This window comes from Rana temporaria, chromosome 8 (assembly GCF_905171775.1).
Source record: "Rana temporaria chromosome 8, aRanTem1.1, whole genome shotgun sequence".
NCBI classification, from domain to species: Eukaryota; Metazoa; Chordata; class Amphibia; order Anura; family Ranidae; genus Rana; species Rana temporaria.
In genome coordinates this window covers 30,373,333-30,398,290 of record NC_053496.1, presented here as the reverse complement: position 1 = coordinate 30,398,290, position 24,958 = coordinate 30,373,333, and the positions used below count along the sequence as shown (strand labels likewise).

Here is a 24,958-nt window from a genome sequence, read left to right as displayed (position 1 = left end):
ATGTCTCCCCTCTGTCTTTTATAAGAACTGAAAAACTGCAGATTATGTGGGTGGAGTCGTGATGTCAGTAGACTCCCCGCCCATCTCTACACTCCCCTTGTCAACATGCATTTTCTCCTGTGTATTCCTTACACTAAATTCTGCTATGATCACTAACATCCAGTCAAAATCCAGAAAAGTAACCACATGACTTCAGAAAAAGAGTGGTGGTGGGAATTAAAAAATATTACCTGTCTCAGGCTAGTGCATGAGATATGTAAATAACCTGTCATTCACAGCAAGGGGGAAGAACGGTCAAAAGTTTTCTCCTGTTTGTCCGTTTTTTTCCACTGAACAATAAAAAGAGGATTGCTCAGAGCTGGATTAACTCTGTGTGGCAAGACTGGGCACAGATGATAGGAAATCTTATACTGTACATTGTGAGAGCAAAAATAAAATAAAAAATTTGGGTTTACATCCACTTTAAGCTTTGACAATAAGGCTGGATTCACACCTATGCAGTTTTAGTGCTTTTTGCATTTTGCAGATTTGCACTACAGTCCATTTAACATGGTTTCCTATGGAACACGTTCTGTAGGGCAAATCTGAAAAATGCCAAAAGCACAAAAAATGCCATAGGTGTGAATCCAGCATAAAACCTGGAAGCTGAAGCTGTGCTGCCCCAGATTTTGCACTCTCCAGCTTTAGCAAATAAACCCCATTGTGTCATGATTAGTGATTATTCACTCTTACACTAATGCTGGCCATACACTATACGAAAAATCGTCCGAACCCATTTTCGAAAAACGAACATTCAGCCGTGAGAGGAAACGATAGTGCCATCATGTAATGACCGATAAATCATTCAGTGGACATAAATGAATCATTTTTTTTTTTTTTTTACATTTACCTATTGAAAACAGTTTGGACGGGAAACACATTAACCTTTCAATTTATCGTTCGTTTGGCAGAAAATTTCCAAACTTGTCCTTTATTTTTTCGGCTCAAAAATGTCCCGGCGATTTTTAATTTTATGCCCATTTTATGACCGAAAAAAAAACAAATTAACTGTCTAAAAGAACGAAATTTCGGCCGATTTTTCGTATAGTGTATGGCCAGCATAAGTGTGCCCACTCTCCATTGTTCCCTATTCGTAGTGATCAATCATTAATCGCAGGCGATTTTAGTGACGCATTCACATTAACGAAAACGGCCTGTTTGTGTAAAAAAAAAAAGCATTATACCTCTTCATTTCCCCTTCCCAAACACAAGTTGTTTCTTTGAAGCAGTTTATTGTCCGGAGGGCAGGCCACTGAATACCCATTGTTCCCTGCTATAGCCCACAAATGTAACATGCCATGGACAATTAGCATTAGATAAATGTGTCCCCTCCATCCATATTCCTGCAAATCATAATCAGCCTTTTTCCTCTGATAAGCTCCATTTTAACCACTTCCATACCAGGCACTTGCGCACATTCCTGCCCAAGCCAATTTTCAGCTTTCAGCGCTGTCACATTTTGAATGAAAATTGCGCGGTCATGCTACACTGTATCCAAACATTTTTTTATAATTTTGTTCCCACAAATAGAGCTTTCTTTTGGTGGTATTTGATCACCTCTGCGATTTTTATTTTTAGCGCAACAACTAAAAAAAGACCGAAAGTTTAGAAAAAAATAAAAGTATTTATTTTTTTCTTTTAATTTTTTGTAATTAAGTATGTTTTCTTTTTCAATTACGGGCACTGATGAGGTGGCTCTGATGGGCACTGATAGGCGGCACTGATGGGCACTGATGGGTACATATGGGTGGCACTGATAGGTGGGCACTGATGGACACTGAGGGGTGGCACTGATGGACACTGAGGGGTGGCACTGATGGACACTGAGGGGTAGCACTTGTTTATTTACTATATTGCCAATCAGTGCCCGTTGCCAGTCAGTGCCCATTTGTGGGCACTGATTGGCATCTATTGTGCCTATTTTTTTTACATGTGGATGGCCATGGGGGATGTATCTGGCCATCCACATGTTGCCCCCTTCCCTGGTGGTCCTGGCGGCTTCCCTGTGGTTTAGTGTTGGCATCCGAGGGGGGGCTGTGCTGATAAAAAATCAGCGCAAACCCCCCGTCAGGAGAGCCGCTGATCTGCTCTTCTCTACTTGCGACTATCAGATTGGACACGGCTGATCACGTGGTAAAAAGCCTCCGCCGGAGGCTCTTTACTGAGATCGGAGATGCAGGGTGTCAGACTGACACTCAGCATCACCGATCGCAGCGCTGCGTGCCCCCACGGGCGCGCGCCGGCATGTTATCCTGCTGGACGTCAATAGACGTCCAGTCAGGATTTCACAACCACTTCCCAGACGTCAATTGTCTATTGACCGGGAAGTGGTTAATGCTACAAATTCAGTGTGCAGCACTGTCCTGACATTAGGAATATTTTTGGGATATGTGATGGAAAGAGATGTGAATACCTTCTGTTTTTTTTACTTTACTCCATTGTGTTGCTTTATTCCCTTCTCATCATAACCTGTTATAATGCTCAAGATTGAAAGGTTACTTCTGGAGGAGCGCTTAGACCAGGCATATTCCAAAGTCCAGCCCGTGGGCCACTTGCGGCCCATGTTCCGGTTTATTGCGCCCCCCCCTGGCAATTTGTATATATATATATTTTGTGGCCCCCAAAAGATGTATACCGTTTTTTATCTGTGCTTCCCCGGTGAGGACAGGGAGGGGGCAGGAAGATTACATACAAGAGAATCTGTAATAGGAAGTCCCTTCTCCTGGGCTGCCATTGGACGACTGTCTATCATAGGAGGCAGGACATTGTATTAAAGAGGCCACTGAGTAAACAGGAGATTCATCTGTATGTAATCTGTTGGTGCTCGTCCTGCCCCCCTCCCTGTCCCCTCTGAGGCTGCAGATGAGCATCAATCAGGCTGCATTCATGGCAATGGAGAGGCTGCATTCATGGCAATGGTGAGGCTGCATTCATGGCAATGGAGAGGCTGCATTCATGGCAATGGTGAGGCTGCATTCATGGCAATGGTGAGGCTGCATGCTTTGCAATGGTGAGGCTGCAGATGGGCATTGATGGGTGCCAATAAATATGGTGTATCCAAATAACACGCCCAAGCTTATCCTTGGTCCTGAGGGTCGCTCAGGGATTTGTTGGGGCCACAAAAGATATATTTATATATCCAAATAACATGCCCAAGCTCATCTTCGCCACACAACCACAAAGACAAGAGAATTCCTGTTGGGCAGTGTATTAGTGCTCGGACGATCACATTTTAACGGTTCAAAGACGGTTCAGGCAAAATGGTCGGCTCTCGTGCATGTTCACTTCAGCAAATCTGGCCCTCTTTGATAAAAAGTTTGAACACCCCTTGCTTAGACTATACAGTTCACATCAAGAAACACAAAACAAAAAGTTTTCTGCACTTCTTTTCTTCCCAGGGAGACACTGTCTAAGGCCGGTGATGGAATTCTAGGATTTTCACATAGCCGTTATCACTCACTGCTTTCTTGAGCAGGGGCACATTTTGGGCGCTGCAAGATAGCCAGAAATCTTGCTGATTGATAGGGGATCAATTGTTAGTTAAAGCGATGCAGTGCCGTATAGCAAATAGTGCTCTGGTCAGAAAGGGGGTAAATTCTTCCGGGGATGAAGCAGTTAAAGCAAAGGAACATGCTCATGTGCAGGTGGCGGTGCTCATATTAGGCGTGTTACCCCTTAGGCCCGGTACACACGAGCAAACATGTACGATGAAACCGGTCCGTCGGACCGTTTTCACCGTACATGCCTGCCAGAGGGCTTCTGTACGATGGTTGTACTAACCATCGTACAGAAGTCCGCGCGTAAACAATACGCGGGGCGTGTCCGCGTCGTCGCGGCGACGATGACGCGGCGATGACGCGGAGACGTGGGCGGGCCTGCCATTTAAAGGCTTCCAGTCATTCGACGCATGCGAGGGACGGCGGGCGCTCGGACATGTACGGTAGGATTGTACTGACGACCGTACATGTCCGAGCGGGCAGGATTCCAGCGGACGGTTTTAAAACACGTCCAGGAATATTTGCCCGCTGGGAAAAGGCCCGGCGGGCAAATGTTTGCTGGAATTCGGCCCGCTCGCACCTACACACGACCGAACATGTATGCTGAAACTGGTCCGCGGACCAGTTTCAGCATACATGTTTGGTCGTGTGTACGGGGCCTCAAATTCACCATGCTGTAGCACATTCCTGTTGTCTGCTAGGAGTCACTGAACTGTTCGCGGCACATGCTGCTGTGTGTTGCGTAGTTAGAATTGCAGCATTGTCTAAGTTGGTGTTTCTTCGAAGGGGTCCCCAGAGTGAACGTCTTCCACTCTTTTTATCTTTCAGACCCTTCTGTGTCCTCACAAGTTCAGAGAGAGTAAGCTGATTCGCCTGCCCCAGAACTGCACCCACATTAAAATCTGCCGCCCTCAGGTGCACCTGTCTGCAGTGCATGCCAAGATGTGAGTATTTCAGTGGGGTATATGATGACATTTTCTTTGCACCTGCCAAACACTGAGACATTATTGATGATTTACATCCAGGGATTTTCTGCGTTTACAAGCAGCAGTTTGGGGTGGATTTTGCCTTTTGTTTTAGAGAATATTTTTACCCTATTCGTCTGGGGCCAAATGTCCCAAAGCAGCCGCTGCCAGGTGCACAGCCTTCTGGGAAAGAAAAGCATGAATTAAATTAAGATGTATCCAACACAGATGTCTGTCATGGCTGTGATGTGACATGCCCAGACATGATTGCCATGTCAGCGCTGACATTAATTGAGTCGATTAGACAGTGTCAGGGCCTCTTGGGAATAGACAGGTGAGAGGAGAACAAGGCAGATATTGATTAGTGTCATTAGGAGCGGAGCTCTGGATTCCTCCATGTTTTCCTCTCCGCCTCTTCCACCGGAGTGTTACAAATAGTGATGATGACAATCACCGTGACTTTCCGATCTCTTCCATGTTGATCTCCAGGGAATTGCATAGTTCAGGAATCTCTGTAGTTCCCATTCATGATGAATTGTACAATTCGCTGTTTATCATCCACTTTTACACATTTTAGTATTTTATAAATATAGGATTCTCACTTGATCTGGTGACCTGTGTATTGACTTCCAGGCAGTAGTGTATTTAGGTTTTGTGCTGCCCTAGGCCTGACCAAACTCATGCACCCCCTAATCAAAATATGACCCACCCCTTCCCACTTTTTTCTGTCAAGGCCACACCCCCATTTAAGTGGGGACACTAGTTCTGAGGGCCTTGGGGGGGAAGTAGAGTCCCTTAATTTGCAGGGATTTACTCTCACTTCCTGTTTTGCTATGGAGCCCGCCGACTGACTTCCTGACAGTTTTTAGCCTCACGACATGGCATCTGTCTCTCTCTCTAGCTGAGAACTCGGGTGAGAGGTCCACTGTTATGATAGAACAGTCAAAACTAGAAGCGATGCAAAGCACCCCCCACAGTTGTGGAACGCCACCCACCCACACAACAACTCATTGGTTTGGGTCTGCCGCCCTAGCCTCCTCCAATGTATATGGGCTGTCCCCTCCTGATGGTGGCCCTGCCAGAATTATTATACCGGCAGTAGTGCGGACACTTTATGGGGGCACTAGACCGATTTGCCTCCCGACCCAGTCCGCCCCAAGACTGGTGCTACACTAAAAGTGTAGCGCAAGCCGCGGGGACTCTTTTCGTGCTGCCCCCCTGCAAAGTGCTGCCCTAGACTTGGGCCTTGTCAGCCTATTCCGAGATACAGCGTTGCTTCCAGGCCTGCTGATCTTGGGTGGACAGTTGATCAAACGGAATGGGTGTTCTCATACAGTTACTGCCACCCCCCTAAGATAAAGTGTGGACACAGATACCGGGGTGAGTGGAGACTTATATTCCACAATCTTTCTACAGTGAGACCGTTCTAAATGTAAGTTCCATATTCCAAAAGGAACTGCAGTCTGCTCACATAATTTGTAATAAAAACATCTTTGCCTTGCTGAAGCTTCAACCACTTTGCATATTATTTTATGTATACAGTGGAACCTTGGATTACGAGCATAATCCGTTCCAGGAGAATGCTCGTAATCCAAAGCACTCGCATATCAAAGCGAGTTTTCCCATAGAAGTCAATGGAAACGAAAATAATTTGTTCTGCATTGACTTCTATGGCATGCAATACCGCATGTGGCCAGAGGTGGGGGGCACTGGAGAACCTCGTAAATACTCAGGACATCGCGGATGAAACGGAAAGGCTCGGGAAATGAGTATTCCAAGTGTTTCCAAGTATTTCCGAACAGCTCCGGCCCCCCCTGCAGCTCTGGCCAAACGCAGTACTGCACACCACAGAGGCTTGAATCCTGCTCGTTTTGTAAGACAACACTCGCAAACCGAGTCAGGAATTTAATTAGTGGAGTTTTCAGGCAAAAAAGATTAGAGCTTAAAAGCCTGTAGGAGCCGCTTCTTTGAGATGCAGTGTGCTGAGCCTTAAAGTGGAGGTTCACCCGAAAAGTTAATTTTTAACATTAGATTGAGGCTCATTTTGTCAAGGGGAATCGGGTGGTTTTTTTTTAAATCGAAGCAGTACTTACCGTTTTAGAGAGCGATCTTCTCCGCCGCTTCCGGGTATGGGCTGCGGGACTGGGCGTTCCTATTTGATTGACAGGCTTCCGACGGTCGCATACATCGCGTCACGATTTTCCGAAAGTAACCGAACGTCGGTGCGTAGGCGCCGTATAGAGCCGCACCGACGTTCTGCTTCTTTCGGCTACTCGTGACGCGATGTATGCGACCTTCGGAAGCCTGTCAATCAAATAGAAACGCCCAGTCCCGAAGACCATACCCGGAAGCGGCGGAGAAGATCGCTCTCTAAAACGGTAAGTACTGCTTCGATTTTAAAAAAACTACCCGATTCCCCTTGACAAAATGAGCCTCAATCTAATGTTAAAAAAAAAAATTCGGGTGAACTCCCGCTTTAAATGCTAAAAAAAAAAAAAAAAAAGTAAAAACTAAAACCATGCAATGCAGAAGTGGTAAAACAAACAACACAAAGTCCACAAGTGAAAATAAAGAGTGAGCAGAATTAGAAGTCTCTGTACACTCTCTAGTGAGAGACATCCAAGTGAAAATAAAGTCCACAATTGAAATAAAGAGTGAACAGGATAAGAAGCATCCAGATGAAAAGTCCGCAATAACTATTTAAAAAGGTGATGTGCAGTGCTTTCCGGCCAAAAGTGTATTGCGGCTCCTTACCGGAAGATGTTGACCTCTGCACTACAGGTGGCCATACAGCACAGAGAGGGTTAAGGTCTCCCCCTGACCATTCCGCCTCCTCAGCATGAACCAGTCAAAAATAACCAGTCATAAACCCTTACGTTAAACACTTTCATAAAGACATAAAAAAACATGCATCTACGTGTTAAAAGGACAAAAGACAGCTTTGACAGCATGTATAGTATCAAGTGGCGTTCCTACGGACTCCAACCAAACTCAGTCCCGACCATCCAATAGGACCAGTGTGCGTGGTAATGTCACCGTTGTAGGCCCCGACCTATGCATTTCATCAGAGATCACATTGTCTGGGGGACGGGCTGACTGCTTTGATTGTATGGTTTTAGTTTTTACTCTTATTTTAAAGTGTTACCTAACCCAGAAGCCTGCATTCACTATATCTGATCTCCCACCGTAGACAGAATATGGAAATTCAATTATTTTAGTAAATAGAAACTGCTGAATACCGTTTCTCATCGGCAATATATATAGAAGTCTTGTGACTTCTATCAGTGTCTTGTTAAAGCTTATAGGAGTTTTCATTCTCCTCTGACTGTCCTATGAGGCTGCAGGACCCCTGACCCTCTGTCTGGACAGTGCTGATTGGCCCTGTGCTGATCACTTGCACCCTCCCAAGAAAAAAAAAACCTCTAGCAATACACACCAAACTGAGCATGTGCAGAGTGCCCCTAAGGCTCTGTACTATCAGCAGATAGATTAGGGACTGTGGAAGAAGGGGAGGATCAGAGAAGACAGGATCAAACAGCCTTTTTACACAATGGGGAGGATTAACCCCTTGGGTTCCACAGTGAGTAGAACAAGCATGCTTTACTGCATTTACAGACTGATTTTATTGTTGTGAGTTTAGGAACACTTTAAAGTGGTTGTAAACCCACTTTTTGACTTTTACCTACAGGTAAGCCTATAATAAGGCTTACCTGTAGGTATAAAGAATATCTCCTAAACCTGTACGGTTTAGGAGATATTCCCCTCGCAATGCGCAGCGGCGCATGCGCAGGAGGGAATCCACGGCGAAAGGACCGGCAGCCGCCGACCCTTGCCGATTTTAAATCTCCCGCGCGCACGCGCGGGAGTGACGTCATCGCCGCTCCAGCCAATCACAGCGCTGGAGCAGCGATACCCGGAAGACACGCCGGAGCAAGATGACATCCCGCTCGGCATGGACCAGGTAAGTCTTCTTCACCTCGTTCCAAGGTAAGTATTTCATAATCAGCTAGTATGCGGTGCATACTAGCTGATTATGCCTTTTGCCTTGCAGGTTTGGGGGAAAAAAATTGTTTATGCGGTTTACAACCGCTTTAAGTTATATGTTATGCTTTATTTATTTATGTATTTTTTTTGTTTTGCATTTAGAGGTTCACATTTATTGTAATTGAATCTGAAATCTTTTATGTATACATTTGTACAAAAGTTTTCGTATCTAGAGTCATAGTGCTGGTGGCTTTTTTTATTGTCAATCCTGTGTGCAGTGATATTTTTCTCTAGTTTAAGTTCCATATTGTGTGTGCCCAGTATACTGGTCTCCATATTATGTGTGCCCAGTATACTGGTCTCCATATTATGTGTGCCCAGTATACTGGTCTCCATATTATGCATATACATGGCCCTGGTCAGCAATTAGTGATGAGCTCAGGCGTCTTCAGATTCAAATCCGAACCCACCTGAGCAAGCCCGCTAGAAAGCTGTAATCTGTACTGGGCCAATCACCTGCTGTCAAAGCATGCTGTACATATATGATGGGTGTGTATAGGTGCGGTCGTAGAGCAAGAAATGGCACTTATGTTTGGCTCAGATGACAACTTCATGGTGGGCTCGCTCAGGTGGGTTCTGATTAGGATCTGCACATGCCTGAGCTCATCCCTAGTCCCCACCATAGTGTGTGTGGTGTGCTGGTACTTCCTGTGTTCAGTGTCCTGTTCTAAAAAAAAAAAAAAAAAGTTGTGTTTGTTGTGTTCGGGTCGCCATGCTGTGTGTACAGTGGCCTGTTCTAGTGTGTGTACCAGTCCCTGTGATGTGTGTGATGTCCTGGTCTCCATATTGTGTGTGACATGCTGGTCTTCATACTGTGTGTGTGCAATGAACTGGTCTCCATACTGTGTGCAATGAACTGGTCTCCATATTGTGTGTGTGCAATGACCTGGTCTCCATACTGTGTGTGTGATGTCCTGGTCTCCATACTGTGTGTGATGTCCTGGTCTCCATACTGTGTGTGTGATGTGCTGGTCTCCATATTGTGTGTGTGATGTCCTGGTCTCCATACTGTGTGTGTGATGTGCTGGTCTCCATATTGTGTGTGTGCAATGTCCTGGTCTCCATATTGTGTGTGTGCAATGTCCTGGTCTCCATATTGTGTGTGTGCAATGTCCTGGTCTCCATATTGTGTGTGTGCAATGTCCTGGTCTCCATATTGTGTGTGTGCAATGTCCTGGTCTCCATACTGTGTGTGTGCAATGAACTGGTCTCCATATTGTGTGCAATGACCTGGTCTCCATATTGTGTGTGTGATGTCCTGGTCTCCATACTGTATGTGCAATACCCTGGTCTCCATACTGTGTGTGTGCAATGATCTGGTCTCCATATTGTGTGCAATGACCTGGTCTCCATATTGTGTGTGTGTGTGATGTCCTGGTCTCTATACTGTGTGTGTGATGTCCTGGTCTCCATATTGTGTGTGTGTGTGGTGTCCTGGTCTCCATATTGTGTGTGTGTGTGGTGTCCTGGTCTCCATACTGTGTGTGATGTGCTGGTCTCCATATTGTGTGTGATGTCCTGGTCTCCATATTGTGTGTGTGTGTGTGTGGTGTCCTGGTCTCCATACTGTGTGTGATGTGCTGGTCTCCATATTGTGTGTGATGTCCTGGTCTCCATATTGTGTGTGTGTGTGTGTGTGTGTGTGTGTGATGTCCTGGTCTCCATACTGTGTGTGATGTGCTGGTCTCCATACTGTGTGTGATGTGCTGGTCTCCATACTGTGTGTGTGTGATGTCCTGGTCTCCATACTGTGTGTGTGTGGTGTCCTGGTCTCCATATTGTGTGTGATGTCCTGGTCTCCATATTGTGTGTGATGTCCTGGTCTCCATACTGTGTGTGATGTCCTGGTCTCCATACTGTGTGTGATGTGCTGGTCTCCATACTGTGTGTGATGTCCTGGTCTCAATACTGTGTGTGATGTCCTGGTCTCCATATTGTGTGTGTGTGATGTCCTGGTCTCCATACTGTGTGTGTGTGTGGTGTCCTGGTCTCCATATTGTGTGTGATGTCCTGGTCTCCATACTGTGTGTGTGTGGTGTCCTGGTCTCCATATTGTGTGTGATGTCCTGGTCTCCATATTGTGTGTGATGTCCTGGTCTCCATACTGTGTGTGATGTCCTGGTCTCCATACTGTGTGTGATGTGCTGGTCTCCATACTGTGTGTGATGTGCTGGTCTCCATACTGTGTGTGATGTCCTGGTCTCAATACTGTGTGTGATGTCCTGGTCTCCATATTGTGTGTGTGTGTGATGTCCTGGTCTCCATACTGTGTGTGTGTGGTGTCCTGGTCTCCATATTGTGTGTGATGTCCTGGTCTCCATATTGTGTGTGATGTCCTGGTCTCCATACTGTGTGTGATGTCCTGGTCTACATATTGTGTGTGTGATGTGCTGGTCTCCATACTGTGTGTGTGATGTCCTGGTCTCCATACTGTGTGTGATGTCCTGGTCTCCATACTGTGTGTGTGGTGTCCTGGTCTCTCCATACTGTGTGTGATGTCCTGGTCTCCATATTGTGTGTGATGTCCTGGTCTCCATACTGTGTGTGATGTCCTGGTCTCCATATTGTGTGTGATGTCCTGGTCTCCATATTGTGTGTGATGTCCTGGTCTCCATATTGTGTGTGATGTCCTGGTCTCCATACTGTGTGTGTGATGTCCTGGTCTCCATACTGTGTGTGATGTCCTGGTCTCCATATTGTGTGTGATGTCCTGGTCTCCATATTGTGTGTGATGTCCTGGTCTCCATACTGTGTGTGTGATGTCTTGGTCTCCATACTGTGTGTGTGATGTCCTGGTCTCCATATTGTGTGTGTGTGATGTGCTGGTCTCCATACTGTGTGTGTGATGTCTTGGTCTCCATACTGTGTGTGTGATGTCCTGGTCTCCATATTGTGTGTGTGTGATGTGCTGGTCTCCATACTGTGTGTGTGATGTGCTGGTCTCCATACTGTGTGTGTGATGTCTTGGTCTCCATACTGTGTGTGTGATGTCCTGGTCTCCATACTGTGTGTGTGATGTGTTGGTCTCCATACTGTGTGTGTGATGTCCTGGTCTCCATACTGTGTGTGTGATGTCCTGGTCTCCATACTGTGTGTGTGATGTCCTGGTCTCCATACTGTGTGTAATGTCCTGGTCTCCATACTGTGTGTGTGATGTCCTGGTCTCCATACTGTGTGTGTGATGTCTTGGTCTCCATACTGTGTGTGTGATGTCCTGGTCTCCATATTGTGTGTGTGTGATGTGCTGGTCTCCATACTGTGTGTGTAATGTCCTGGTCTCCATACTGTGTGTGTGATGTGCTGGTCTCCATATTGTGTGTGATGTCCTGGTCTCCATACTGTGTGTGTGATGTCCTGGTCTCCATATTGTGTGTGTGATGTCCTGGTCTCCATACTGTGTGTGTGATGTCCTGGTCTCCATATTGTGTGTGTGTGATGTGCTGGTCTCCATACTGTGTGTGTGATGTGTTGGTAGATATTGTAGTTGCATTTACAGTCATGGGGTAGGTACTTCTAAATACAATGCAGAGGTTATACATTTGTAGAGGTAGGTTGTTGAAGATATATTGCAGTAACAGATTATTCACTTTACAATATTGTATCTCTTCTACAGAGAAGCCAGCAAGTCGATGTCTCTGGTGGGCACCATTCATGGGAACCATACAGCGAAAATTGCTCAGAGGTCCCTAGACAGCACCAGGAGCCAATCAGAAGCAGCCAGCTGGGCTATGGTGAGCAAATGATTTAGCAGAATCCCCCAGCAGCAGAGGGGAATAATGATGGAGGAACATCTGGTTTTCCTGCACTAAAGTATACATTGAGTCCTTACCCAGCAGTCCCTGTGTGGAGGAGGCAGTGCCCAGGGACACCACAGAACACCTGACACTGTAAACACAGTTCTAAGTAATTGTGGTTGTGCTGTACATAGATCTGATACAACTGAGCAAATGTTCTGCATTTATTGAGCCAACAGCCTTTTTATTGTACTTAAATCTTCTTTTATTTCAACATTGTACCCCAACCTACCCTCCATGATCCTCTATTGTGCCCCAATCTCTGACTTTCTAAGTGCACCAGTGTCCCTCTACTGTACACCAGTACTCTGTTTGTACCCTCAGTTCCCCATCTGTACCTTTTTTTTTTTTTGTACCACAAGTCCACTCTTGCTATACCCCAAGTCCCCCTCTGTCCCTGTAATGTACCCTGCTCCCCTTCCCCGTGCCTCTCTACTTTTCCTCAGTTTTCCATCTGTCCCTAAGCTGTATTGTACTTCAATCTCCCCTCTGTCCCTTCTGACTGTACCCCCAGTCACCCCTATCCCTGTCCACTGTACTTCAATCTCCCCTCTGTCCCTTCTGACTGTACCCCCAGTCACCCCTATCGCTGTCCACTGTCCTTTAATTCTCCCCTGTTCCTCCCTACTGTATGTATCCCCAACCCCCCTGTCCCTCTCTGCTGTACCCCAATTTCCCTCTGTTCCACTACTGTACCCTCATTCTCTCTCCTTTGACCCTTTCTACTATACCCAATCTCCTTTCTGCCCCCATTGTTCCTTTCTACCTTACATCTAGTCCCTTCTTTGTACCCCAAGTCTCCCCCCACCTCTGTTGCTCTTTAATGTACCCATCGTCCTCTGTCCCACTCTATTATAGCCCCATCCCCTGTGAGTTATGGTGCATCATGCCCAGTCTGTGGTCATCACCACTTACCATGTGGCTACAAACATGCTCTGTGTCTGGTGTTGGTGTGCCAGCCATGTCTGATGTGATTGTGCCTTAAAGTGGAGGTCCTCACAAAAAGTGAACCTCCGCTTTTCGGAAATCCAGCCCCCCCCCCCTCCGGTGTCACATCTGGCACCTTTCAGGGGGGAGGGGGGTGCAGATACCTGTATAATACAGGTATTTGCACTCGCTTCCGGGAATAGACTCTCACGGGAGTCACGCCCCTTCGCCTCACACCCGCTGTCTTCTGGGAAACACACCGGTCCCGGGAGACAGCGGGGACTAGTGAGGGCGCGGCTCGCACATTGCGGGCTGCATCAGCATTATGGTTGCCATCAAAGGGCTGGTTGTATCTGTAAGACTAGATGTCCAGAGCACCCCACCCCCTTATATCAGATGTCAAGAGCCCCCCATCAGGAGTCAAGAGTCCCTCACCTTCCCTTACATCACAGTGCACTCCCTTACTTTGTGCTGCTGCCGGGAAAAAAGCTTGGGCCCGAGCTGAAAATCATAAAGTGCAGAGTCTGGAGGAAGGGGCCAGTGTCTGCTGATTGCTGAGACCAGAGAAGGTGGAAAGGAGGGGGTGCAGCAGCTGCACAGAAAGGCACACGATCTCTAGGAGGAGTTCTGTCCTCCTCTCTGTGGCTGACTGCTGAGAAGCGGGGCAGATACAAGCCTTTCCATGGCTGCATGGAAAAGTGCAGGATCTGGTGGAGGAGTTATGTCTTCCTCTCTGCTTTTGACTGAAACAAGGTGAGGGCCACAATAAGGGGGTTACTACGGGAGGGGCATGAGGGCCACTTGAAATGGCCTGGACGGCCGGTGAGTTTGTGTTTGACTCATGTGATGTACAGTAGCATTTACTTCCTGGAATCCCATCTGCCCTTAGACCTCTTTCACATTGAGGCGTGGAGCAGCGGTGACGGTATAGCCGCGCTATTTGTAGCGTGGCTATACCGTCGTATTTACCGCGATATTCGGGTGCTAGCGGTGAGGTTTTTTCCCCCGCTAGCGGCCGAAAAAGGATTGATTTCAATGGGAAGGCGCGGTATAGGAGCGGTGAACACACCGCTCCTATACCGCAGTAAAGATGCGGCTAGCAGGACTTTTAGAGCGCTCCTGCTAGCGCACCGCTTCAGTGTGAAAGCCTTCGGGCTTTCACATTGAAGCCTGCAGGGCATGATTTTTCATGCGGTATAGCAGCGCTATTTTTAGCGCTGTACCGCATTAAAAACGCCTCAATGTGAAAGGGGCCTAAGTACAAGCATGCATGCAGGAGAGTGTGCTTAGCTGAGAAAACCCCTCCTCATCTCCTCCCCTCCTGAAGACTCCTGGGATGCATGACATCATTTGCTTAGGCAAGAAACCAGGAAGTAACTGAAAACGTGCAAAAAAATGATATAAAACATAAATATTATACTATTATAAATATTATATACTTTCCTATGAATGTATTAATGTTGGCAGCATGAGGATTACAAGTAATCAATGTGATTGGGAGAGTGAAGTTCCGCTTTAATTTCTAGTTCCGCTTGAATTTCCTTACAATTTAATGTTATGAGGTCCTCCCGTCTACCTCCTTTACTAGTAATCTTTCTACATTTTTATATACGTGTTTTTAAGCAGGGGGTCAGTACAATTCAATTTATGTTGTATAGTGGGTGGAGCCACATTCTTTTAGATCCCATTACATGGTAGGTGAGGTTGAAAAAAGACACAAGTCCAACCTATGTGTGTGATTATATGTCAGTATTACATTGTATATGCTTTGTATGTTGTGGTCGTTCAGGTGCTTATCTAATAGTTTTTTTTAAAATATCGATGCTCCCCGCTGAGACCACCACCTGTGGAAGGGAATTCCACATCCTTGCCGCTCTTATAGTAAAGAACTTTCTACGCAGTTTAAGGTTAAACCTATTTTCTTCTAATTTTAATGAGTGGCCACGTGTCTTGTTAAACTCTCTTCCGCGAAAAAGTTTTATCCCTATTGTGGGGTCACCGGTACGGCATTTGTAATTACTGTAGTACCATCTCTGCCCCCTGGTGGAAGTTGCACACCATTGCAAGAATGTGTTATAACAAGTGACGGTGTGGTGGAGGTAAATAAAATGAATATTTTTGTGTGATCAACCGGTCCTGTCTGAATAATGTGTAATAATCCATTGAACCTTATTTGTGTTTTTGTATTTTCTGCAGGATACAAGTTTCCCTGGGCTGGAGAAGGAGTTTGAGAGGATCGATCTGAAGACAGAATCTTGTAGAATGATATCCTTGGTGTGTACAATATGTCTGTGTTGTAGCTGTATACAGTAAGAGCAGCATAGGGACACTCACTGTGCACAAGGTGCGCTCACTACCAACAGCCTATAGATATGTGTGAGGGGTCACATGACCGGGCCTGCCACTACAGACAGCATGTCCCGTACACAGATATGTACAAACCATCACACCACACACAGATATGAATAAATTAACATTATTATTATTTTTATCAATTAAGAAAATTAGAAAAAAAATGAATATACCGTATTTTCCCGCGTGTAAGACGATTTTTTGGATGCAAAAAACCAGACGGTCACAGTCATCTCTATGACCGTCGGAGGCCTGGGCGCGACGTTATGACGACACGCCCGGTACCCGTAAGTAAACAAAGCCGCAATCGCAGCTGACGGTGTGAGATCGTTGAATGTTTTTTCACCGATTTCATGCTTGTAAGCCTGGAGGAGAGATGTGGGGTTTTATTGGGTTTTATTGACCCCACATCTCTCCATAAAGAGGACCTGTCACAGTGATTCCTATTACAAGGGATGTTTACATTCCTTGTAATAGGAATAAAAGTGATAAAAAAAATAAAAGTGTAAAAATAAAAAACAAGTAAAGTAAAAATAAAATGATTTTTTTTTTTTTTTAAATGCCCCTATCACCGGTAGCTCGCACGCAGAAGCGAACATGCATACAAGTCCCGCCCACATATGTAAACGCCGTTCAAACCCCAGATATGAGGTATCGTCGCGTGCGTTAGAATGTGTGCAACAATTCTAGCACTAAACCTCCTCTGTAACTCGAAAATAGTAACCTGTAAAAAAAAAATAACGTGTCACCTATGGAGATTTTGAAGTACCAAAGTTTGGCGCCATTCCATGAGTTTGCGCAATTTTAAAGCGTGACATGTTTGGTATCTATTTACTCTGCGTAACATTATCTTTCACATTATACAACAAAATTGGGCTAACTTTCCTGTTTTGTTATTTTTTAATTCATGAAACCGTTTTTTTTCCCCAAAAATAGGTGTTTGAAAAATTATTGCGCAAATACCGTGCGAGAAAAAAAGTTGCAATGACTGCCATTTTATTCCCTACGGTGTCTGCTATATAATGTTTGGGGGTTCTGAGTAATTTTCTAGCAAAAAAAATGTGATTTTTACATGAAGGAGAGAAGTGCCAGAATAGGCCCGGTGGGTAAGTGGTTAAAGTCTGACAGTAGCTGATAAGTAAACAGTAATGTTTTGCATTATAACTAGTTTGATACCTGTTGAAATCGAGCTGTTTTATTCACCTCCGTCACTCCTGAATCGTTATTCTCACTGACTTCCTGGTTTGCGGTGCGCATTCATTCTTGCTACATCACCGCATAATGGGAACTACAGTTCCCATTAGGCTTAGCCTCCATGCCTGTGAGGGATAAGAGAGCATCTTCACGCAGGGCTGTAGTCATAGGGAGGTGGTGAGCACATTCTGCTTTCCACCATGCAAAACGGCTCAGATGCTGGTGGAAAGCAAGAAGAGGAGTGACAGGAAATGGCATTTTCAAACCTGGATTACTGTATTTTGGAGGTCAAAAGGAAAAACGAGGTAAGTGATATTTAAATGCTCTAGCTTACAGCAATCAATTGATCTAATACAAAACGAACCTTTAGTGTTCCTTTAAGGAAATATGCAAAAATGATGTGGCACAACTTCACCCAGAATTGTATAAATCATTCAGTTTAAACACCAAGGGGTTGATTTACTAAAACTGGAGAGAGCAAAATCTGGAGCAACTGCATGGAAACCAATCCGCTTCTAACTTCAGCTTGTTCAATTAAGCTTTGACAAAAAAAAAAAAACTGGAATATCAGAATAAAGTTCATATATAATCCGTGCTTCCAATCACCAATGTGTATAAGGTGCACAATATCTTCCCAGAGTCATGATTTTGTGCACTTTATACACACTGATTGGAAGCGTGGATTGTTTATGAACTTTATTCTGATGTGGACATTTGGCGCCAGATTCAGATAGGTTAGCGGATCTTTAGATCCGCTAACCTATCTGATTTACGATCCGCCGCTGCAACTTTTTGAGGCAAGTGCTTGATTCACAAAGCACTTACCTCAAAACTTGCGGTGGCGTATCATAAATCCCCCAGCGGAATTCAAATTCCGTCGCAAGGACGTCATTGGTTTCGACGTTTACGTAAATTACGTCCATCCGTATTCGCAAACGAGTTACGCAAACGATGTAAAAAATTCAAATTTTGTCGCGGGAACGACGGCCATACTTAACATTGGCTGCGCCTCATAGACCCAGGGGTAACTATACACCGGAAAAAGCCAAACGCAAACGACCTAAAAAAAAAGCGCCGGGCGGTTGTTCGTTTCTGAATCGGCGTATCTCCTCATTTGCATAATCGTCGCGTAAAAAAAACGAAACGCCACCTAGCGGCCGGCCTAGAATTGCAGCCTAAGATCCGACGGTGTAAAACAATTACACCTGTCGGATCTTAGGAATATCTATGCGGAACCTGATTCTATGAATCAGTCGCATAGATACGACCGGCAGAACTCAGAGATACGACGGCGTATCTCTTTGTGAATCTGGGCCTTGGTGTTTAAACTGAATGATTTATGTAGTTGTGTGTGAAGTTGAGCTACATAATCATTTTTTCATATTGATTTTGGGGGTGTTGTGAAATCACTCCAATGGTGTATTAGCTTGCAACTTCTTCTTTTTTTTTTTTTTTTGTGACTGTGCCGATTGCTTTCTCACATTATTTTCATATACAGTGGATATAAAACATCTACGCACCCCTGTTAAAATGTCAGGTTTCTGTGATGTAAAAAAATGAGACAAAGATAAATAATTTCAGAACCTTTTGCAGCTTTAATGTGACCTATAAACTGTACAACTTGGTTGAACAAACAAAATATTTTAGGTGGATGGAAGTAAAAATAAAAATAAAATAATATGGTTGCATAAGTGTGCACACCCTTCTAATACTTTGTTGAAGCACCTTCTAATTGTATTACAGCACTCAGTCTTTTTGGGTATGAGTCTATATCAGCATGCCACATCTTGACTTGGCAATATTTGCCCACTCTTCTTTGCAAAAACACTCCAAATCTGTCAGATTGTGAGGATATCTCCTATGCACAGCCCTATTCAGATCACTCCACAGATTTTCAATGGGATTACGGTCTGGGCTCTGGCTGAGCCATTCACAAACTGTAATCTTCTTCTGCAAAGCCATTGCTTTGTTGATTTGGGTGTATGCTTTGGGTCGTTGTCATGCTGAAAGATGAAGTTCCTCTTCATGTTCAGCTTTCTAGCAGAAGCCTGAAGGTTTTGTGCCAATATTGACTGGTATTTGGAACTGTTCATAATTCCCTCTACCTTGACTAACGCTCTGTTCCAGCTGAATAAAAACGGCCCCAATGCATGATGCTGCCACCACTATGCTTCACAGTGGGTACAGTGTTCTTTTGGTGATGTGCAGTGTTGTTTTTGCGCCAAACAAATCATTTGGAATTATGACCAAAAAGTTAAACCATAGTTTCATTAGACCAGAACACATTTTCCCACTTCTGGGAGACTTCAGATGTGTTTTTGTAAAATTTAGCCAGGCTTTGACATTTTTCTTGGTAAGAAAGGGCTTCCGTCTTGCCACTCTGCCCCATAGTCCAGACATATGAAGAATACAGGAGATTGTTGTCACATGTACCACACAGTCAGTACTTGCCAGATATTCCTGCAGCTCCTTTAATGTTGCTGTAGGCCTCTTGGCAGCCTCCCTGACCAGTTTTCTTCTCGTCTTTTCATACATTTTGGAGGGACGTCCTGTTCTTAGTAATGTCACTGTTGTGCCATATTTTCTCCACTTAATGGTAACTGTCTTTACTGTGTTCCATGGTATATCTAATGTCTTGGAAAATCGTGTGTACCCTTCTCCTGACTGATACCTTTTAACAATGAGATCTCTCTGGTGCTTTGGAAGCTCTCTGCAGACCATGTCTTTTGCTATAGGATGCGACTAAGAAAAAGTCAGGAAAGACCTACTAGAACAGTTGAACTTTATTTTGGGTTATTCAGAGGCATTCTAAATGATGGCAGGTGTGTACTGACTCTTATTTAACATGCGTTTAAATGTTATTGCTTAATTCTGAACACAGCTACATCCCCACTTATGAAACCACATAATTTTATTTTTTTATTTTTACTCCGCCCCAACCTAAAATATTTCAGTTTGTTGTTCAACTGAGTTGTACACTTTATAGGTCACATTAAAGGCGGAAATGTTTCTGAAATTATTTACCTTTGTTTCATTTTTTTTTTTTACATCACAGAAACCTGATATTTTAACAGGGGTGTGTAGACCTTGTATATACACTGTACCTAGCTTGTCTTGATTGGCTTTGTCCTATGTATCTTATGTGCAAGTCACATGGGGTTGTTTATCGTTTGATGATTTGTATTGGTTACTGTAGATCATGTGATTGGCATCTCATTGTTCACAGGAGCTTTGTGTGTCTGTGACTCAGCAGCTGGTGGCCACCATTGTTCTACAGCTGGAAGGCAAATCCCAGATCAGCCAAATCCAGGTAGGTTAAAACATTCAAAACTGGGGCCCACCTGTATTCCATCTGTGTGTAGGAATAAACATTTACCAAACCTTTGTACTGGCCCCTATACCTGTACACTATCATTAATGTGTTTGTGTCATGTACAGGACTCGGTGTGGGAATTCTTTAGGAAGCGCTACATCCAAGAAGAGATCAGCCGTCGAGGATTGGAGGACTACCTGTGCGCCTTGAGGCGGTACGCCCCAGATAGTCAGGTCAGTGTTTAGACCCACAATAGTCCAGCAGGAATTGGAAGCGTTGGGTTGGGATCTGAACACTGAAGTGTCTTTGCGAATCAATGAAAATCAAGGCGCTAACACATATGTGATAATTGCATATGAACAAAGGATAAAAAATACAACCAAATATACTTGAGAGTCCAAAGGTGCAAAAAAAATGTATTTATAAAAATTATTAACAAATATTGCACAGTCCAAAGAATTCTCCTAAATCTCGCTGAAGAATGCTCCAATCACCGTGCTTCTGGTCTTAAAGTGCCGCAGATACTCCTCATATAAGTGCTCCACCACAAAGTGTATGCTTACCAACAGCATCTATAACATGCGCTTTTGGTGTCATAGGGCACCACCATTTTTGCACGTTGTTTTCACAATGTCCCACCTTAAGAATGGTATATTGGGAATCCACCACCAGCTGATCTCCTCAAAGATCAATAACCGAGACCCAGGGAGATAATAATCCAGGATATTGTGAAACAGTTTTATTAAAAGTCAAAGCAAGGATTAAAAATATAAATTTGCCACTCACATTTGAAGGTGCTATAATCAGCACCAACACAACCAGCCTGTTTGATTGGCCTGCACACCGCTCGGTCCAAGCCGACATGCGTTCCAACGAATGTTCAAACCAGAACAAAACCCAGAAATTACGTCACGTATGGCGGACGTGCAGCCTCAATGCATTTCGCTTGTCAGCATGGTCAGGAAGCTCACACTGTAGTATCTTTGCCTGCAGGTTCTGCGTCTGCTGGGATCAATACTGACACATGATCTGGATCCTTCCATACTGTGCTATGTCCTCCTTCATATAGAATCCCTCCAGGTATCTCCACTGTCGGATATGGGCCACTTCCAGTTCTTTCTGCAACAGCACTACCAGTTCCTAGAGGTGAGTCCATGGAGCCGGTATTTGGCCAATGTTTGCACTTCTCTCCATTGTGTCCTTCACGTTATGCTAAATAGTTCTGTCTCTAGAAAGATGGGGCTCATGTCTGTTTTACCCATACCAACCAATCACCTCCCCTTTTATGTAATCAGAACAAGCTAGAAAATTAAGTATGAATGTGGCATTTTTTAAAGGCGAAGTACACCTTTTACAGCAAAAATAATAAACTCACCCATATTTGCAGAAAAAAGTGAATCGCAGGTGTCCAGTTCTTACAGACTCTTCTGTGTCCGTACCAAAGTACAGACTTTCAGCTGGAGGAAGTGTAAATGGGACTTTGACTGTGGTGATTACTGTACTCTTGTTCCATTGAGAACTATAAAAATGTCTGCTGTGGTGGAAGATGGGAATTGTAGTTCATTCATTCACAGATCTCTGTGATTGAATGACGCAGTCTGTGGGCGGATCCCCACACAGTTGGGCTGACAGCTTCTGCAGGGGAGAGCCCCCACATGCTGTTTTATGGGTTGCCTGTTTTGAGGGTGGGGAGAGACTCATTTGCACCATGTTGCACGCTAAATACAGATGTAACATGCTGCAAAGGGTGGAGTTAGCCTTTAAATATTGGGTCTATTTTGAAAGAAAGGCACTTTGGGTATAGCAGAAAGGACAGGAAATCGCATTGGACTGCTCTTCAGACTTCATCATGGTTTATTCACACAGGAAACAGAGCAGGACAGTCTGCTGCTTGAGTTCACAGTCTACAGCGAAAAATGTGTATCTCCCTCCCGTGTTATGAGTTTTATACTACATCTGATTCTGCAGCATCGGGAACCACTCATCACAGAGGTAAGTGTGCATAGGGCTCTTCTCGGTGTACATGTTCCTGTGCACAAGACTATACTTGGTGTACAAGGAAGTATGCATAGGTCTCTTTTGTGTACAGGTAAGCATGCACAGAACTTTATAGCATACAGGTAATAGCGCACAGGTCTCTTTCATGTACAGGTGAGTGTGTGCAGGTCTCTTATCAGTGCACAGGTAAGCATGTACAGGTCTCTTTTTGGGGTAGAGGTAGGTATAGGTCATCGAGTAGCAGTATGTGTGCATAGGTCTTAGTGTAGAGGTAGGTATGCACAGGTGAGTGTGTGCATAGGTCTTAGTGTAGAGGTAGGTATGCACAGGTGAGTGTGTGCAGGTCTTTCTTTAGTGTACACGTAAGCACATACAGGTCTATTCCTGGTGTAGAGGTGGGTGTGCACAGGTCTTTCCTTGGTGTATCGGCAGGAGTGGATGGGTCACTTCAGTGTACAGGTAGGTGTATACGGGTCTCTCCCCAGTGCAGAGGTAAGTGTACACAGCTTTCAGTATAGAGATAGGTGGGCACAGCTTTCAATGATAAGGTGTCTGGGTCAGTGGAGTGATGGGGAAAGTATATGGGGAGGTTTCCAAGTCAGTGGAGCGGTGACAGTTATATGGCAGGTTTCTGTGTGTGGTGATGCCAGAGGTCTCTGGAACAGTGACGCAGTAATGCGGGGTGTTCTCCGGGTCATTGTAGAGGTAAACAAGGAAGTATCTAGATCAGCAGAGCAGTGACGTCATTAAATGGGACGGTCTTCAATGGCTGCACTGTTACATCGAAATGAGAGGTATCGGCAAGACTGGTTGAGGGTGGGCCTGGACTGCAGCAGGGGATCACCAGTCTTCACTCCTGGAAGAGTCGCCAACAGAGAATTCAGACAAGTTAAAATTGCCTTAGGAAAGGCTTTTTTTTTTATGTGAATGTGTGGGAGTCATGGGGGGACTGCCAATCAGGCAGAACCTTCCACCCAAATTTGATTCCCATCCCATTAATACACCCGATTCTTGTGTCCCCTTCAAACTAACTGAGAATCCTAAAAGTTCATATTTCTGCTGAATCCAAATAAGTAACTTTGGATAATTTTCCTCGATAAAAAAAATTGATCAAGTGGCGGTATGGGCTACTTTGTTCTCATCCAATTTTATGCTGTGGAAACAATATGAGTGGAGGTTGTCAAGTCAATGGTGTGTTTTCTTTTTTCAATGGTGTTTTGTTTTAGGTGGGGGGGGTCCCTGGGTTGGTGGTGGTATTAGATGTGAAGGTTGCTGATGGTGTTATGTGGGGAGTTCTCTTGTGTTGGGGTTCTATTAGGGGGTCTGTGAGGCAGTGGTGAGGTTATATGGGGAGGTTTCTAATACAGTAGTAGAATTACATGGGGGGAGGGGGGGCCTAGGTAAGTGGTATTGTTAAATGGTGAGGGTACTGGGACCTGTGATGATATAATTTGAGGAGGTATCTGTGGTGGGTGTTAGATGGCAAGGTCTCTGGTTTAGCTGTGGTGTTATATGAGGTCTCTGTTGGTGACTGAGTTGTATAGGGACGTCTCTGGATCAGAGGCGGTGTTGTTGGGAGGTTTCTGGATGGGTGCATATATGGTGTTCTCCACCACTCATGTTCTGCTGTGTTCCTGTCTCCACCAGTGTCAGGAGGAGTTGTCCACCCACATGAAGACCCACGCTGGCCATTTGACAGTGGAAGAGCTGGCCGGAGCTCTGGATGAGATGTGTCTCCGCACAGACAAAACACAGATGGAGGCTTTTATCCATCGCTCTGTAACTCTGACTGGAAGAAACCTCATCACCCTCCACAGTTCTGCCCGTATCCTGAAATCAAGTTATGGGCAGCATAATTTTCATGAAATACAAATTTTAGTCCGACCTGCCTCTTCCACTAAGATAGTGGTGCTTAACTCCTGTTCTCAGGACCCACTAACAGGCCAGATTTTAAGTATTACCTTGGGGAGATGCAGACTAGAATATTGCAATCACTGAGCACCAAATGCCATATCACCTGTGATGTGCTTCAGTTATCTTGCAACCCGGGCCTGTTAGTGGGTCCTGAGGACAGGAGTTAAAAAAAACAATGCACTAAGACCCCTTTCACACTGGGGCATTTTTCAGGCGCTTTAGTGTGAAGGCACTCGGGCTTTCACATTGGGATTGCAGATGCAGCTTCTTTCAGGCGCTTTTTTTTAATGCTAAAGCCCCTGAAAAACGCCCCAGTGTGAAAGGGGTCTAAGAGAACAATGCCGAGTCCCCCACCGCTGACTGAGGAGAATTGTAGATCATTGCCAATGTAATGTGGCATGAGAGGCATTTTCAGGACAGTTTCTAAATGTGTGAGGGGGTGGGGGGTGATCAAGGCATCAGTGCTTGCAGTCTCGCAAGCCAATGTACGAGGGTCACTGTAGGTTTTTGAAGCCAATTTTCAGGGTGGGATGCAGCATTTGTGGATTTGGAGCCACTGCTGGGTAGACAGTCAGTGTCTGTGGATTTTGGAGCCAATACTTAAGCCTCGTACACACGATCGGATTTTCCGCGGACAAAGTGTAGGACTTTTGTCCGAAAGGCGTTGGCCAGGAATTTGTCTTGCATACAAACAGCACACAATTGTCGGCCAGCAAACACAAACGTAGTGAGGTACTACGTGGTTTTTCAGCTCTTTAGCACCACCCTTTGGGCACCTTCTGCTAATGTTGTGTTTGGTGAGCATTGCTTCCAAGCATGCGTGTTTGTGCTTTGGACTTTTGTCCACGCTCGGAAAATCCGAGAACAGACAATTGTCAGCGGAATAGTTTAAAGCCTGCTATCTAACATTTGTCCACGGAA

The 24,958-nt window shown here is 45.0% G+C and overlaps 1 protein-coding gene across 2 annotated transcripts in view; it reads left to right on the top strand.

Annotated features, from left to right (window-relative positions):
- LOC120946788 overlaps positions 1 to 24,958 on the top strand; it is a 149,275-nt gene that overhangs the window by 118,729 nt on the left and 5,588 nt on the right. For both annotated transcript variants that reach the window (XM_040361485.1, XM_040361486.1), the window contains exons 14-21: positions 4,365 to 4,480; positions 12,159 to 12,276; positions 15,463 to 15,540; positions 20,039 to 20,122; positions 20,251 to 20,358; positions 21,119 to 21,271; positions 21,992 to 22,117; positions 23,771 to 23,948. In XM_040361485.1, coding sequence (XP_040217419.1) covers positions 4,365 to 4,480; positions 12,159 to 12,276; positions 15,463 to 15,540; positions 20,039 to 20,122; positions 20,251 to 20,358; positions 21,119 to 21,271; positions 21,992 to 22,117; positions 23,771 to 23,948 — 961 coding nt within the window. The remainder of the gene's footprint in view (positions 1 to 4,364; positions 4,481 to 12,158; positions 12,277 to 15,462; positions 15,541 to 20,038; positions 20,123 to 20,250; positions 20,359 to 21,118; positions 21,272 to 21,991; positions 22,118 to 23,770; positions 23,949 to 24,958) is intronic.